The sequence below is a fragment of the Syngnathus typhle genome, linkage group LG7 (assembly GCF_033458585.1).
Source record: "Syngnathus typhle isolate RoL2023-S1 ecotype Sweden linkage group LG7, RoL_Styp_1.0, whole genome shotgun sequence".
NCBI lineage: Eukaryota > Metazoa > Chordata > Actinopteri > Syngnathiformes > Syngnathidae > Syngnathus > Syngnathus typhle.
Genome location: NC_083744.1, coordinates 7,245,279 through 7,258,162, shown reverse-complemented (window position 1 = coordinate 7,258,162; position 12,884 = coordinate 7,245,279). Strand labels below are relative to the sequence as shown.

Below are 12,884 nucleotides of genomic sequence, written 5' to 3'. Positions count from 1 at the left end.
CTATTAATCTTTGCTGGGTGAATTTACAGTACATTAACAGTGTGTCTTGCTTTTAGAGGACATTTTTATGCTTCCTACGAGGGATCCAAAGAACCCAACTGTGTATGGGGTCTTCACCACCTCCAGGTTTGTTTGTTCGTCATCCACGGCACCTGCAATCTCCTTGATTCTTATCAATTTTGTAACTCGGATGTCTTGTTGCGATCCGACCCTCAGCTCCATCTTTCGGGGCTCGGCCGTGTGCGTGTACAGCATGGCGGGCATCAGGGCTGCGTTCAACGGGCCCTACGCTCACAAGGAGGGACCAGACCACCGCTGGGTTGAGTACGAGGGAAGAATACCTTATCCACGTCCTGGAACGGTGAGTATGTCAATAACACCCAAGTGTTATGTTGCTTGTACTAAAGAACACACAAACAATTATTTTCCCGAAATGTATCACTGTAAACAGAAAAACTAGACAGAGTTGCCTCGTCATGGTTATTTAGTTTTTGTTAATAAATTAGCAGTTGATACTTATTTTTAATAAAATGTGATTTATGTTCTTATTGACTTGTCCGTAATTTCCAATAACATAACTTTTATTTATTTGACACTTTGACTCATCGATTGAACAGCCTTTTATTTCATTATAATCCTGCGCTAAATGTTTATTTTTATATTCATTACATTCAGTGCACGGTAGTCCCTGCAGCGATCAATATGAAAACTCAAATAAGATATTATATTACTATAATTGTATTACATATAATAATAATTTGCCTGGCATTTTCAGCTTGCTATTCTTCATATGGCCACTAGAGAGAGACAAACGCCCCAAAACGTTTTTCTTTTCTTTTCTTTACATACTTGCTGTACTCATACTGCAGAGCGTGACTGCATCCAATTGTCTATCTTTGCATTGTATATTATTTTGTAGTGTCCCAGTAAAACATATGACCCTCGGATCAAGACCACCAAAGATTTCCCTGATGATGTGCTCAGCTTCATCCGTTACCACCCGCTCATGTTCCGTTCCGTCTACCCACTGAGCGGCCGGCCCGTGTTCACGCGCGTCCGAGTGGACTACAGCCTCACCCAGATTGTGGTGGACAGAGTTTTAGCCGAGGACGGCCCATATGAGGTTCTCTTCTTGGGGACAGGTGAGTGGCACTTGTTACAAATACCGACCACTAGGGGGCAGTGCAACACCAGGAGAACATCAGCAGGTTTTCTTTTTTAAGAGTGCTTAAAACCAATGGATTTCATGTTTTAGTGCAAAAAACTTTGGCTACATTACAAAAAACGTTGGAATTTGTAAGGGTTTTCTTTCAAGTGATTGAAACTGTCTGTCTCTCACAGATGTTGGCACAGTTTTGAAGGTGGTGAGCATCACCAGAGACAAGTGGTCCACAGAGGAAGTGGTGCTTGAAGAGCTTCAAGTTTTCCAGGTTGGACGCAAGTGAAATGCACGCACACACACACGCAAAGTGATTTTGTAAACCACTTGACATTACAATGCCTGGTGTGCTGCAACAAACTATGAAAAATAATACTTTTCTTTAGAAAAATGAATGTTGATTACATTACTTTGTTTACAGGTTCCCACGCCAATTCTCAGTCTGGAGATTTCTTCAAAGCAGGTTAGACCTCATTCACTGTTTTACTGCTATCGGGGAGAAATCGTAATAGAGAGGTGGGGGGGGGGGGGGGGGGAGCTTCATGTCACTCCTACACTTACTTCACAACACATCTAATCAATCATCTCAATGGACAACACAACAACAACAAGTTAAGGGACAGGGGGGAAAAAAGTTCTCAATTGGGCTCATTTATATGGTGGAAAAGCAATTTATCAGGAACTTGTGCTTCCAAGCCGCAAATATTTTAGTCGAGGTCACTTGTGTTACTCTTGGAGACGCTCAAGCCGTACAATATGATGTTAAATTGTTCAACATTTAAAACATAAATATATGAACGTTTTCCGGGAATTGGTTTTCATACAAGCTAAGGGGAAAAACCTAAATCATGCTGTGATCAGTTCTTATGCTCATATGCAATTGGAAACGTTAAAATGTTAAAAAATGGTTTTGTGAGTTTCAAGTGTTTACACAAACCTTCAATAAGGATTCAATTAAAATAGATTACGCCTACAAATTGGAGCTAAATCAAAGTTTAAAAACCAACACTTCTTCAAGAATAACTGCAAATGGATTTGACTTCAGAGTTAAATACAATTGAACCATACACAAACGGTGATTCTTTCACATCCCACTCGGATGTAAAATAAAAGGTCAAGTCACAGTTTTTAAATGTTTTCAATAAAAAACCCAAAGCAAGAACTTAATAGGGAGCTGAGGGTCAAAGGCTGTTGTGGTTCATGTTTCTTGTCAGCATACTTGTGGCGTTCCCATTTTTCATCAGCAGTTGGTCTGCGGGTGCAAAACAAGTTGCTTTATTTGTTTTTTTATGCCCCCCGACCGACTTAGTTCTGTTTAATCTCGTCTGTAAAAACCTCGCTCTTCATCATGCTCATTCTACTTCCTCCCGTCTCTCTGTGAGTTTCGAGCTCTCTCGGCCGCCTCGCGCCTCATTATCTCAAAGGTCAGGGGTGTCACGAGACACTTCAACCCTAATCAAAGATGCCATTAATCTCTCAATGCATTTTGACCTGCGCGTGTCTGGGCGGTTGGGGGTTTGGTGGGGGTTCCTTGAGGAATCTGCTTACCTTTGGACAAGTTTGAGCAGATACCATACAATTTATACGATACAATAACTTCACTGTGTTCAGTTCAGACTCTAAAGTGTCACCAAAGTGTAGAACTAACGACTACTGCAGTCTAAAAACTGGGGGAATCCATGAATCATCAACATAATTATTTCATTCCAAAAAATACACAAACTACTAAACTCTATGACAAGAAAGCAGTGGTAGTCAATTTTCTGGCTTCTGTATGTTGTGCTCGGCTTTTAGCAACAGCTGTACGTTGGCTCCAGCGAGGGTCTGGCCCAACTGTCGCTAAGCAGATGTCACCTCTACGGCCAAGCCTGCGCCGAGTGCTGCCTGGCCCGAGACCCCCATTGTGCCTGGGATGGGCACACCTGCTCCAGATATGTCCCAGCAGCCAAGAGGTGAGTACTCGATATGGTAATATTTGTCCTCATTACTGGGCTGGTTACCAGTCAATGATCGGGTGCATATTCAAAGGATAGTTGTACCAATGAAAAATTAATCTCCCTATATTTCACAAACCAAAGTTGGCAAGTATAGAATCGAGTGATTATAGTGGGATCTTTTGTGAATTTTTGTGTGTTAATGTTTGTGTGTTAATTGAGTGATTATTTTTTTGCCTATGCTTGGTCTAAAAATGGAAAAGACTACCACATTTTTTCTTCAAGCCAGAAAGGTCCCATTTAAATTAAATTTGTTTTGTGCCATGTTTTTTTTCCACAAATTCTTTGAGTTAATCTTCTACCCAGAAAGGTGCCATTTAAATTAAAGGTATTTTGTGCCATGTCTTTGATTCACTTTTGTACTACAAAACTAAGCAACTCAATGAACATCTGCTGAGAATGGTGATTCCATCATTTTTGCCAGGGGTTAAAAGCAGGCAACAGTTTTGACAAAACAAAAAGTGTTTTTTCTGCCGTCCTGTGACCTCTATAGAGAATTACAAACAAATAGCTTAAATCTCAGGTTACTCAATTTATCCTCACTCAAAGATTCCACTATAGATTTCTTTAGATTAGTTTTTTTGAAAGATATTTTTTCCCCTAGGAGAGCCAGAAGACAAGACATCAAACATGGAGACCCCGCCAGTCAGTGTTGGGATACAGAGGACAGTATGTTGACAAGTCTTTTCTTCACTTCAATTTTGTATTAGAACACAACATACCTTCATATTGCATTTTCTTTCAGGTTTTGGCGTGGGACGTGTGGAGGAGCGAGTTCTCTTTGGTGTGCAGAGCAACTCGACGTTCCTCGAGTGCATCCCCAAATCTCAACAGGCTCAGATCGGCTGGTTCATTCGCAGGGCTGGATTGGAACAAAGGGAGCAGGTCAGTCTCAAATTCAACTTTTCTTACTATCCTATCGTGGAGCTTTGCAATTTAGAGCACGGAAGTTCACAGAATTAATAAACGCTTCAAAGCATCCAAAAACGTTAAATCTCAATTTAGTTGAAGTCTTATATCTGACTTATTGGAGGTCAGAGTCGTGAATGCCAACACAAATCACATTAGAGCAGATCCTACAGGAAGATGAAAGGAGCACTTAGTCTCAGGACACCAATCACTTCTCAAACAGATGAACAGCCAACTCCCAGTAGGCCGCTGCATCGTAAAAAGTAATAAAGGGAATAAATCGGGCAATCGGGAATGAACAAGTTCCTTAAATTGAGTCGTCATTGATTTTCACGAGTGCCTTGGGCTTGGAAGTGTCAAGTCACAAGGACAGATGAACATCTGCAGTTTATCACACCGTGATAGGAACTTACTCGTATGAATTGCTTTGTCATTCAGTGGCCATTATCTTCTCAGTATCAAACTTTAAGTAGTTATCCATCGATTCGAAACTTCAGAGATTTGCGAGAGGAGCGAGGGAGGTAGAGAAAGTTCAGGGCGAGAGGGATTATTTAAATTGAAAAATGTGTCCTTTTTTTTCAGTATTTAATATATGTGAATGTTTATTTTTTTTACAGTGTACTCTAGAATGCTCTTTTTCTTAAACACAATGAATTTTGGGGGATTTATGATGGACCCTTTCAAATGCATGCTCAGCTATCCACAGATTTGCATATTCATAACAGAGTGATCCACACAGTCACACACGTTTGCCGCTACCCTGGACACACAAGGGTGTTTTCAGTGTTTATGTGTGGGACCACGTGAGGATTTGTTACCTAATGTGCTAAAAACAACTAGCAGATTCGCCAACAGTTTTTACCCTACAGCGGTAGTCACATTAAATGCCGCTAAAAAAATGATTATGTTTGTGTATGTTCTTCTGTGTGGTTTTTAGCTTGTAATTCTTATTCTATTTATTTTATTTTTTATTTTTTTGCACTGATCGGTTGGCACTTTTTAAATTTCGTTGTACATGTGTGACAATGACAATAAAGATCTATCTATCTATCTATCTATCTATCTATCTATCTATCTATCTATCTATCTATCTATCTATCTATCTATCTATCTATCTATCTATCTATCTATCTATCTATCTATCTATCTATCTATCTATCTATCTATCTATCTATCTATCTATCTATCTATCTATCTATCTATCTATCTATCTATCTATCTATCTATCTATCTATCTATCTATCTATCTATCTATCTATCTATCTATCTATCTATCTATCTATCTATCTATCTATCTATCTATCTATCTATCTATCTATCTATCTATCTATCTATCTATCTATCTATCTATCTATCTATCTATCTATCTATCTATCTATCTATCTATCTATCTATCTATCTATCTATCTATCTATCTATCTATCTATTCATTTATATGTTTATATATTTATTTGTTTGTTAATTTAATTTTATTTAATTTAATTTAAATGAGGTCCTAGAAGTTGTTAAGTGGCGAAACTGAGTGGCTGCTCACTCACTGTACCACCCACAGTGCAGAACCAACTCCCCAATACTGAGTGATTTGAGTCAGTGTGACATGTGTCTATTAAGTAAGGTGTAAATCTTTGACCTTTAGTGTATTTGGATAAAGGCATGTGAGAGACCTTTTATTAAGACTCCTGGAAATTTTCTTAAATTATGGAAAACATTTAAACAAGCAATAAAACATGACTTTGACATTGATGAGTTTTGATGAAATACTGTTTGTCATTATACCTTGGTGAACATCGTCAAAAGTTGACAGAACATGAACAGGAGATTTGTGGCTTTAATGATGGGAAGCCACACAGTATGTCCCAGCTCAGGACATTCCATTCAAGTTGGCTTCATGTTAAATGCACACTTTCTGGTTGTAAATCTGCTTATTAACGGTTATTTGAGCAGAGTTTAAATGAAATAGCTGCCTATAAAACTCCTTTATTGCCCTTGAAAAACACACAATTATGACATAAATGTTTTTTACCAGTCTGCGATATAGTATGTAACATACTCTCAAACTGTTATGCAGATGCTCCAAGGCCTAAGGGGGTTGGGGGGCATGGATCCACTACCTTCCTTATCCAAATTTCTTTTATTTTTGTGGACCATCAGTAAGCAGTTGCGGCTACACACACAAAAAGAAAACTTGTGAAACACCTCAGGTCAAAGCACAAAACAAAGCATGAGGCATTTATAATGTGGCAGAGTCATGGGCAGAAGAGGAAAGAAGCCAATAAAGCATCAACAAAACAATGGGTGACATGGAACGCCCTGACCAATTCAGTGCACTTCCTATTTCAGGCTTCATTCCCACTTTCTGCAATTCTGGTTAAATTCAAGCTACGACTGGCATGTCTGGGCCAAGCACATAAAAGCTGCATTCTCATTTGGGATTTTACTACTGCCTTAAGAATTTTGTTCTCTTGGGTAAACAAACGTTGAGAGTTTGATACGGTTTCCATTCTGAGCTCAACCGTTGCGTCGTTTTTTTTCCTTACAGGTCAGGCCTGATGATCGCATCATACAAACAGAGCGAGGCCTCCTGATTCGCTCTTTGCACGCATCAGACATCGGCGTGTACGAATGTGAAGCTCAAGAGCACACTCCCTTTGCCCACACGCTCCGCCGGATCACCCTTAAGCTGGTCCCACACGGACAACTGGAACGAAAGCCCAAGGCCGCCGAGGACACGATGATGGAGCTACAGCATGGCCACCGTTACAAAGACTACCTGAGGCTCTTGGGCTCCCCCGTGGGTTCCCTAGAGGAGTACTGCGACTCCCTTTGGCTCGAGAAGAGGCCGGCGAAAACCCGCGTCCGAGCCTTGGGAGTTGGCAAGTGGAAACACATGCAAGAAATGAAGAAGAGTAGGAACAGGAGGCATCACAGAGAAAAGGAAAGAGGGACTGACAAACTGTAGTGAACAGTAGACGATGGAGAGGACTGTAAAAAATGGCGGGACGGATCAATCGTCAAGCAAAAGAAGTTCACAGACTATATTTAGTGGGTAGTTTTTTGTACTTTTTTTGGAAAAGGTCTGATGTAAAATGTTTCAAAATGCAGACCAACTGATTAATCGACGAAATGTAATTTATACAAACCTCCCCGAATTGGTACGCGAGTTTAAACAGTTATTCTTTTAGTCGCAAGGCAATCTTGGAACAAAACAAAACATCTTTATGGTTTGAAATGTGTAGAAAATAGCATTATTTGGTAGCCAAACCTAAGACCCAGCAAATGGAAGTCCTCAGTTAACGAATGAATTACATTCCGACGGTAGTGAGGCAACTTTGTAGAAAATGCTGTGAAATTTTGATGTTTCCTTTGAAAGCGGTAAAAAAAAGTAGCGCAATGTGTAGGACAAATAAAAAAAAACAAATCCCATTCTTCGAGTGGCAAAACAACCTAAATCCATATATTAGTCCTCATGTCTTGTAGTCTATCACTAACTTTTGCTTACGCAGTCGTGATAGCTGTTCTTGTTTGAAAAAAAATCCAGTGAAAAAAGTAAGAATGACTGTAAATGTAAATGACCTCCGCGAAATGTCGTGGCCGTTTCCTTTAGAAACCGAGGACCCCCTTAATTAAAGTGTGTTCCCTACTTATATGTTTATATTTTTAGCAAATGTTTCACAATCTAACTTGCTGATTTCAGCTTATTCTAATTGAATCACCAAAACTCTTCTGGTCTCAGGAGTATAATACAAGTCAATTTTGCCACAAAATGAACACCAAAACCAACGAGTTATCCATTGATTGTAACGCCCCATCCTTTCTTTGGCCACTGAGAGACTTTAAACTACTATCAAATTAGTGGATCATGAAAAGACGGTTTCCTCTTGGAGATAACAATGCATTCATGTTGAATGACTGTAAATAATTGTATAACTTATACAGAATATAGAGGCGCATCTCCAAACAGTGAACCTCCACTTTGCCGCGAAGGATAGTCAGCGAGTAATTAAAAACACACACAAAAAGGTGTAGAATTATCAAAAGATGCCACAAAATGGTAAATCATTTTTTTCAGCCAGATAAAATGAAGCTCCTCCCCTCAGGAAGTGCTTGATAGCGATATTTTTTATGAGAGACATGGCTAAGGCCTAAGCACAAAAACAATAAATAGATGAGTCAACAAATAACAGCGGCTAGGTTCCCCCTAAAATTTGGTAGTAGGTGAATTTATGAATGGGGAACCATAAATATGGGAGTTCACTGTAAATTAGAATATTATAAAAGTCAATTTATGTAATTGAAAAAGTGAAATAAAATTCACGCAGATGCATTAAAAATACTTTTCAGAACTTAAATTCCTTCCTAATTACCATGTTTAAAAATAACTCATTTTTTGGGACAATTATTTGCCGTTTTTGTTGTTAAATTGTAAGCTATAATCACAAAAGTGTAAAAAAAAAAAATTACCATCATCATGAAATAATGTAACATTATGTATGATTTCCACGTTTTGAATTGAACTGTTCAATTTATTAAGAACAAATTATGCTTACACTTTATTCTACTTCATTGTGATGCACCTATGTCAAATGTCCATTGTAGTCTAACTAGTGCTTTTATGATAAACATGTAGGCTGTGATGTCAAGGACAGCCGATATTATATTTTTGTACTGTCAGGTCACTTCTTTTTATGTTGTCGTTGAAATTATTTAAATAAACAAGTCTCGCGTGCATAAAACCTGAACGTCCTTGTCATCTGTAAATAAATGTAAGAGGCGTGCAGTTTCTAGAACACGCGCAGCTTGAGAATTGGTGGGTTGGCCTTTATCCAGGTCTCCTGATATAGCAATCGAGGTCCCCGGACGCTGTACGTCAGGATGATTCAAGACCAGCTGCTCTCTTATTTACGCGAGACAAAAAAAAAAAAAAGAAAGAAAAGTTGCTGTGTGTGTAAAAGCATGTGATTGTGCGGAGGCTTCCGAGAATAAAGCGATAAACATCTTCACAAGTTTTAGTCTTATGCAAACCTCAATAGTGTCACATTGTAGGAGTTATTTGTAAGATTAACACCTCGAGGCCCTTTTTGTGTCTAAAAAGCATCTTAAAACAAGGGCTCTATGAAGAACACGGTGATCCTCCACAGTGATTCTTCGCGTCGCTTTATGAATATTTTACACACTTTCTCCGTGGTCATTGTTTATTTATTGACGGCCCGCAAAGACCAAACATCTAGCAAAAACACAAACCACTCAACAATGTCCTCATTCTTCAGTAATTATTTTATAGTTTCCTTGAAGGGAGCTGCTACTCAGACAGAAGCAGCGGGAAAGGATGAAAAGCGGTCATTTGATGTGATTGCGGTAATGAGAGCGTTGGAGTGGCTAAAGACGCTCGTGTGTGTGTGTGTGTGGGGGGGGGGGGGGGGGTTGCAGAACACTTGCACAAAGATGGAGGCAGGTTGCAAATATCAAAATTCCTTTCGGTCAGTTTCAAGCTTGAGTTACAAATTGAATTTGTTCTGTGACCTGTTCTCAAACTAAAACATTTGCAAAGTGAGATAATGTTTCACGTTGAAAGAAATGGAAAATCTGTTTCAGAATCAGACCATTATGTTATATTTGTTGTGTGATTAAAAAAGAAATTGTAGTGAAATACGGCAACGCTGTAAGTAAAAACAATTTATGATAATGAAATAACATTTCGCTCGCAAATCATTGTGCAGCGTCAGCCTTTTTAGGTACGGATATGTTTACTTGAGCTGTGGTTACTGCTAGCCTTAACTCAGACCCCATCTACCACAACCCAGTGCAGATTTTACATTTCATTGTGGAATGTAGCGGCCATTTTGGGCAATAAGCAAAAATACCTGAAGCATGGCGCCAATGATGTTTATGTGGAGTGATAAAAAGCACCAAGTTCTGAGCCCTCCTTGGCCAGACCAAGATTGTTCACAAACCAAAATTACTAGGTCACAGTTTTTCCAAGGGGATCATGCAAATACTTTTTGGGTTGGTGATTGGCCACGAGAATAGATCAGGCCCTGCGCTGAGCAGATCTGGGCAAACACAATTTGAATATCCTTGCAAATGATACCAGTAACCAGACGCTCAAACAGCATGTCAAAAGGATTGAGAGCGGAATTGAGACGTCAACAGAGTATTTACAGCTGTGCCGATGTACGTGTTTGTCAAGTGGTAATAGTGAACCTTTTGGCTTGGGTGGAGGCAGTCAGAATTGCGTCGTAGCTGTCACGCCTGGCCGGTATTGATGGTAGCCCGAGGATAGCGGCCGACTAGTGGTATGTGTGAACGAGCTCCAAACAGTTGTTTCCCGACAAGTAACGACCACCTCTTCCTGATTTACCGACGTATGTGACCACTCCTCTTCTCAGCATTTGTGACAGGAAGAATATATAGGAGATCCTAAACCAGGTATGTCCAAGGTCTGACTGCGGGCTATTTCGCTTTTGACTTTGGGTGGTATAGAAATAATAATAAGTCTGTTTAAGATGCTCTGGGGAAAAGAAAATCACTTCGGTCAAGAGGAGTCGTTTCAAATGTTCTTACTGCAGTAATTAAAGACCATAATAGTGGGGGCAGTGGAAGGCTAAGTAGATGACCTCTATCCTGCGAGCTCAACTCTATTTTGCCTTGCAAATTTATTTTTTAAAATATCTGCTGACTTAATTATGGCTCGTTCGCACAGTGTTTTGTCATTGCGGCAATGTTACATCCAATTGGAGAGGTGGCAGCGGAATGATTTTAGATTGAGAGCAGCAAGAGATTTTGGCAGCAGCATGGTCAATGACATGGATACATAAAGGAAAAACTTTTTTTGTTGTTGTTCCACGCAGTGTCCTGCCCTCAGAAACACAAGAAAAACAACATGCTTCTCAGCAGATGGCTGGGATTCATTACAGGCAGAGTAAATAGCAGAGAAGCACTCACTACTTTTGAGTGCATGCTCCTTGAAACGTGAGATTTTAGAGTTTAATAAACATGCTTCGGTTGCATCACATTTTCTCTTTTTTGTGAGCAAACGCTGGGCTTTGTGATGTAACTACGAAAAGCATCAGGCTACCACTTGTTTTGGTATCTTAGCAACCAGAGTCGAACATTGACACACTTGCTGTCATTGTCTGCGCATGGATATGTTTTATATATAATTTTAGCATTTTTCATAAACTAATAAAGGAGAATATTCAGTATGTGTCCTCAGTGTAATAAAACCCAATACCGAGGCCTGGAATTATCTTCCTAAATTCAATATTTATAAATTGACCCAAAGGTCTGTTTCCACACACTGATCACAGTTGCATGGTCAGTTTGGACTTGTGTTAGAAAACAGCCTGTGGTTATATTTTGTCTGCGTCAAAGCTTTATCAATACACAACATACATTCTTGGCATTTTCACTGGATATAAATATTATCGCACTATGTTACGCGCTGAACGAGTGTTGGTCTAATTTAGATTTGAGACGGTTCTTATTAGATGGTGAATGTATGCTGGATTAACTGGGAAGAGGTGTTATTTGACATTCCACGATTTAAATAATATTGGCGTCCTTTTGTTGATGGAGGCGTTTAAGAAGAGCTTGGAGTCAGCCTCGAACTTTAGTACTTTGGCTGTTTTTAAAGTGTCAACTTCACGATTTTCTTTTGACAAAGAGAAGACTAATGTTCTGGTTCCCTTTCAAAGTATAAATTTGAAAAACCATCAAATAGGCATCCATTTCTCTTTTCAACATATCGCTTAGATTAACCACTTATCCAGAACTAATGTATTCCAAGTGGCGTAAAAAATATGAGAGTAATAAAAGAAACACAAGCAAAATCTCATAGAGTACTCTCAAGAGGAAACCGATGTATGCTATATTTGAGTCTCATAACACACTGGGGTAACTAAACATTAATGTATCAAATGATTCAGTGCAGTTCAACACCACAAGCACATTGTAAACATGATAAAGAACGACCTATCAATCATAAATCAAGAACATGCTATTTGTTCTGGTGGAGTTTTTTGACACAGGTCTTGCGCTGGACCTTATTTTTTCAAACCATGGAACCTTCCCAAACAATGTTGACACGAGATTGAATACATGCTGGAGTCAGTGGGAGTCTTAATGCATCACAGATTACAACATTGCTTGCGTCCAATGCCAGAAGAGATCATATTCAACACAACGTTTGTTATGTACGAGCGTGTGAATATGCATTCCTCATGTTTCCGAGACTTTCATGCACACAAATGACTGTTGAATAGAGTTTTGTTGGCTTTTACCTATTTTAGCTCTATCGTGCTATTTTGATTTATGGGTTTATTGGATCCTAGAATTAAACAGGGAAGAAATGTTTCTGCAATTTTTTTTCCCACTTTTGTTAACTCAGTTTTGTATGAGTTCATGCTTTAATTTACTGGATATTATTTTGCAGCATAACAGCCGCAGCATGATGTGTGTGTTTGAAGCACTAACCGAGGCCAGCAAGTCATCATAGTCGGTCTGTTTCATTATTATGCAGTCATTGTTCTTTCAATGGCTGTTAGGCAGGCACTCGTTTCTTTGTTTTTCGCCATAAAACGCACAATGTACTTTTATTTTGTTGACGTGCCACAGCCTCAAGCCAAACATGTTGCACAAAGTCTGTCCAAGTTTTAAGATGAGAACAGGCAACAGGAACAAAAACAAAAACAGCAGCGTATCCTTGCTGCCCTGAAAATGCAAACTACATTTTCCGATGCAGAACCAATGCCCCAAATTTTTCAAATGTCTGTGCTTTATTTCTATGATGCCTTTTTACTTTTACTCCATAGATTTACAGACAG

General features: G+C 39.2%; 1 protein-coding gene across 2 annotated transcripts in view; it reads left to right on the top strand.

Moving 5' to 3' along the window:
* sema3d (sema domain, immunoglobulin domain (Ig), short basic domain, secreted, (semaphorin) 3D) overlaps nt 1–8,801 on the top strand; it is a 33,838-nt gene extending 25,037 nt beyond the window's left edge. For both annotated transcript variants that reach the window (XM_061282643.1, XM_061282642.1), the window contains exons 10-18: nt 57–126; nt 217–361; nt 920–1,142; nt 1,342–1,430; nt 1,581–1,622; nt 2,954–3,111; nt 3,758–3,822; nt 3,899–4,038; nt 6,602–8,801. In XM_061282643.1, the coding sequence (XP_061138627.1) occupies nt 57–126; nt 217–361; nt 920–1,142; nt 1,342–1,430; nt 1,581–1,622; nt 2,954–3,111; nt 3,758–3,822; nt 3,899–4,038; nt 6,602–7,021 (1,352 nt within the window). In that variant the 3' untranslated portion in view covers nt 7,022–8,801. The remainder of the gene's footprint in view (nt 1–56; nt 127–216; nt 362–919; nt 1,143–1,341; nt 1,431–1,580; nt 1,623–2,953; nt 3,112–3,757; nt 3,823–3,898; nt 4,039–6,601) is intronic.
* Nucleotides 8,802–12,884: the final 4,083 nt, after the last annotated feature.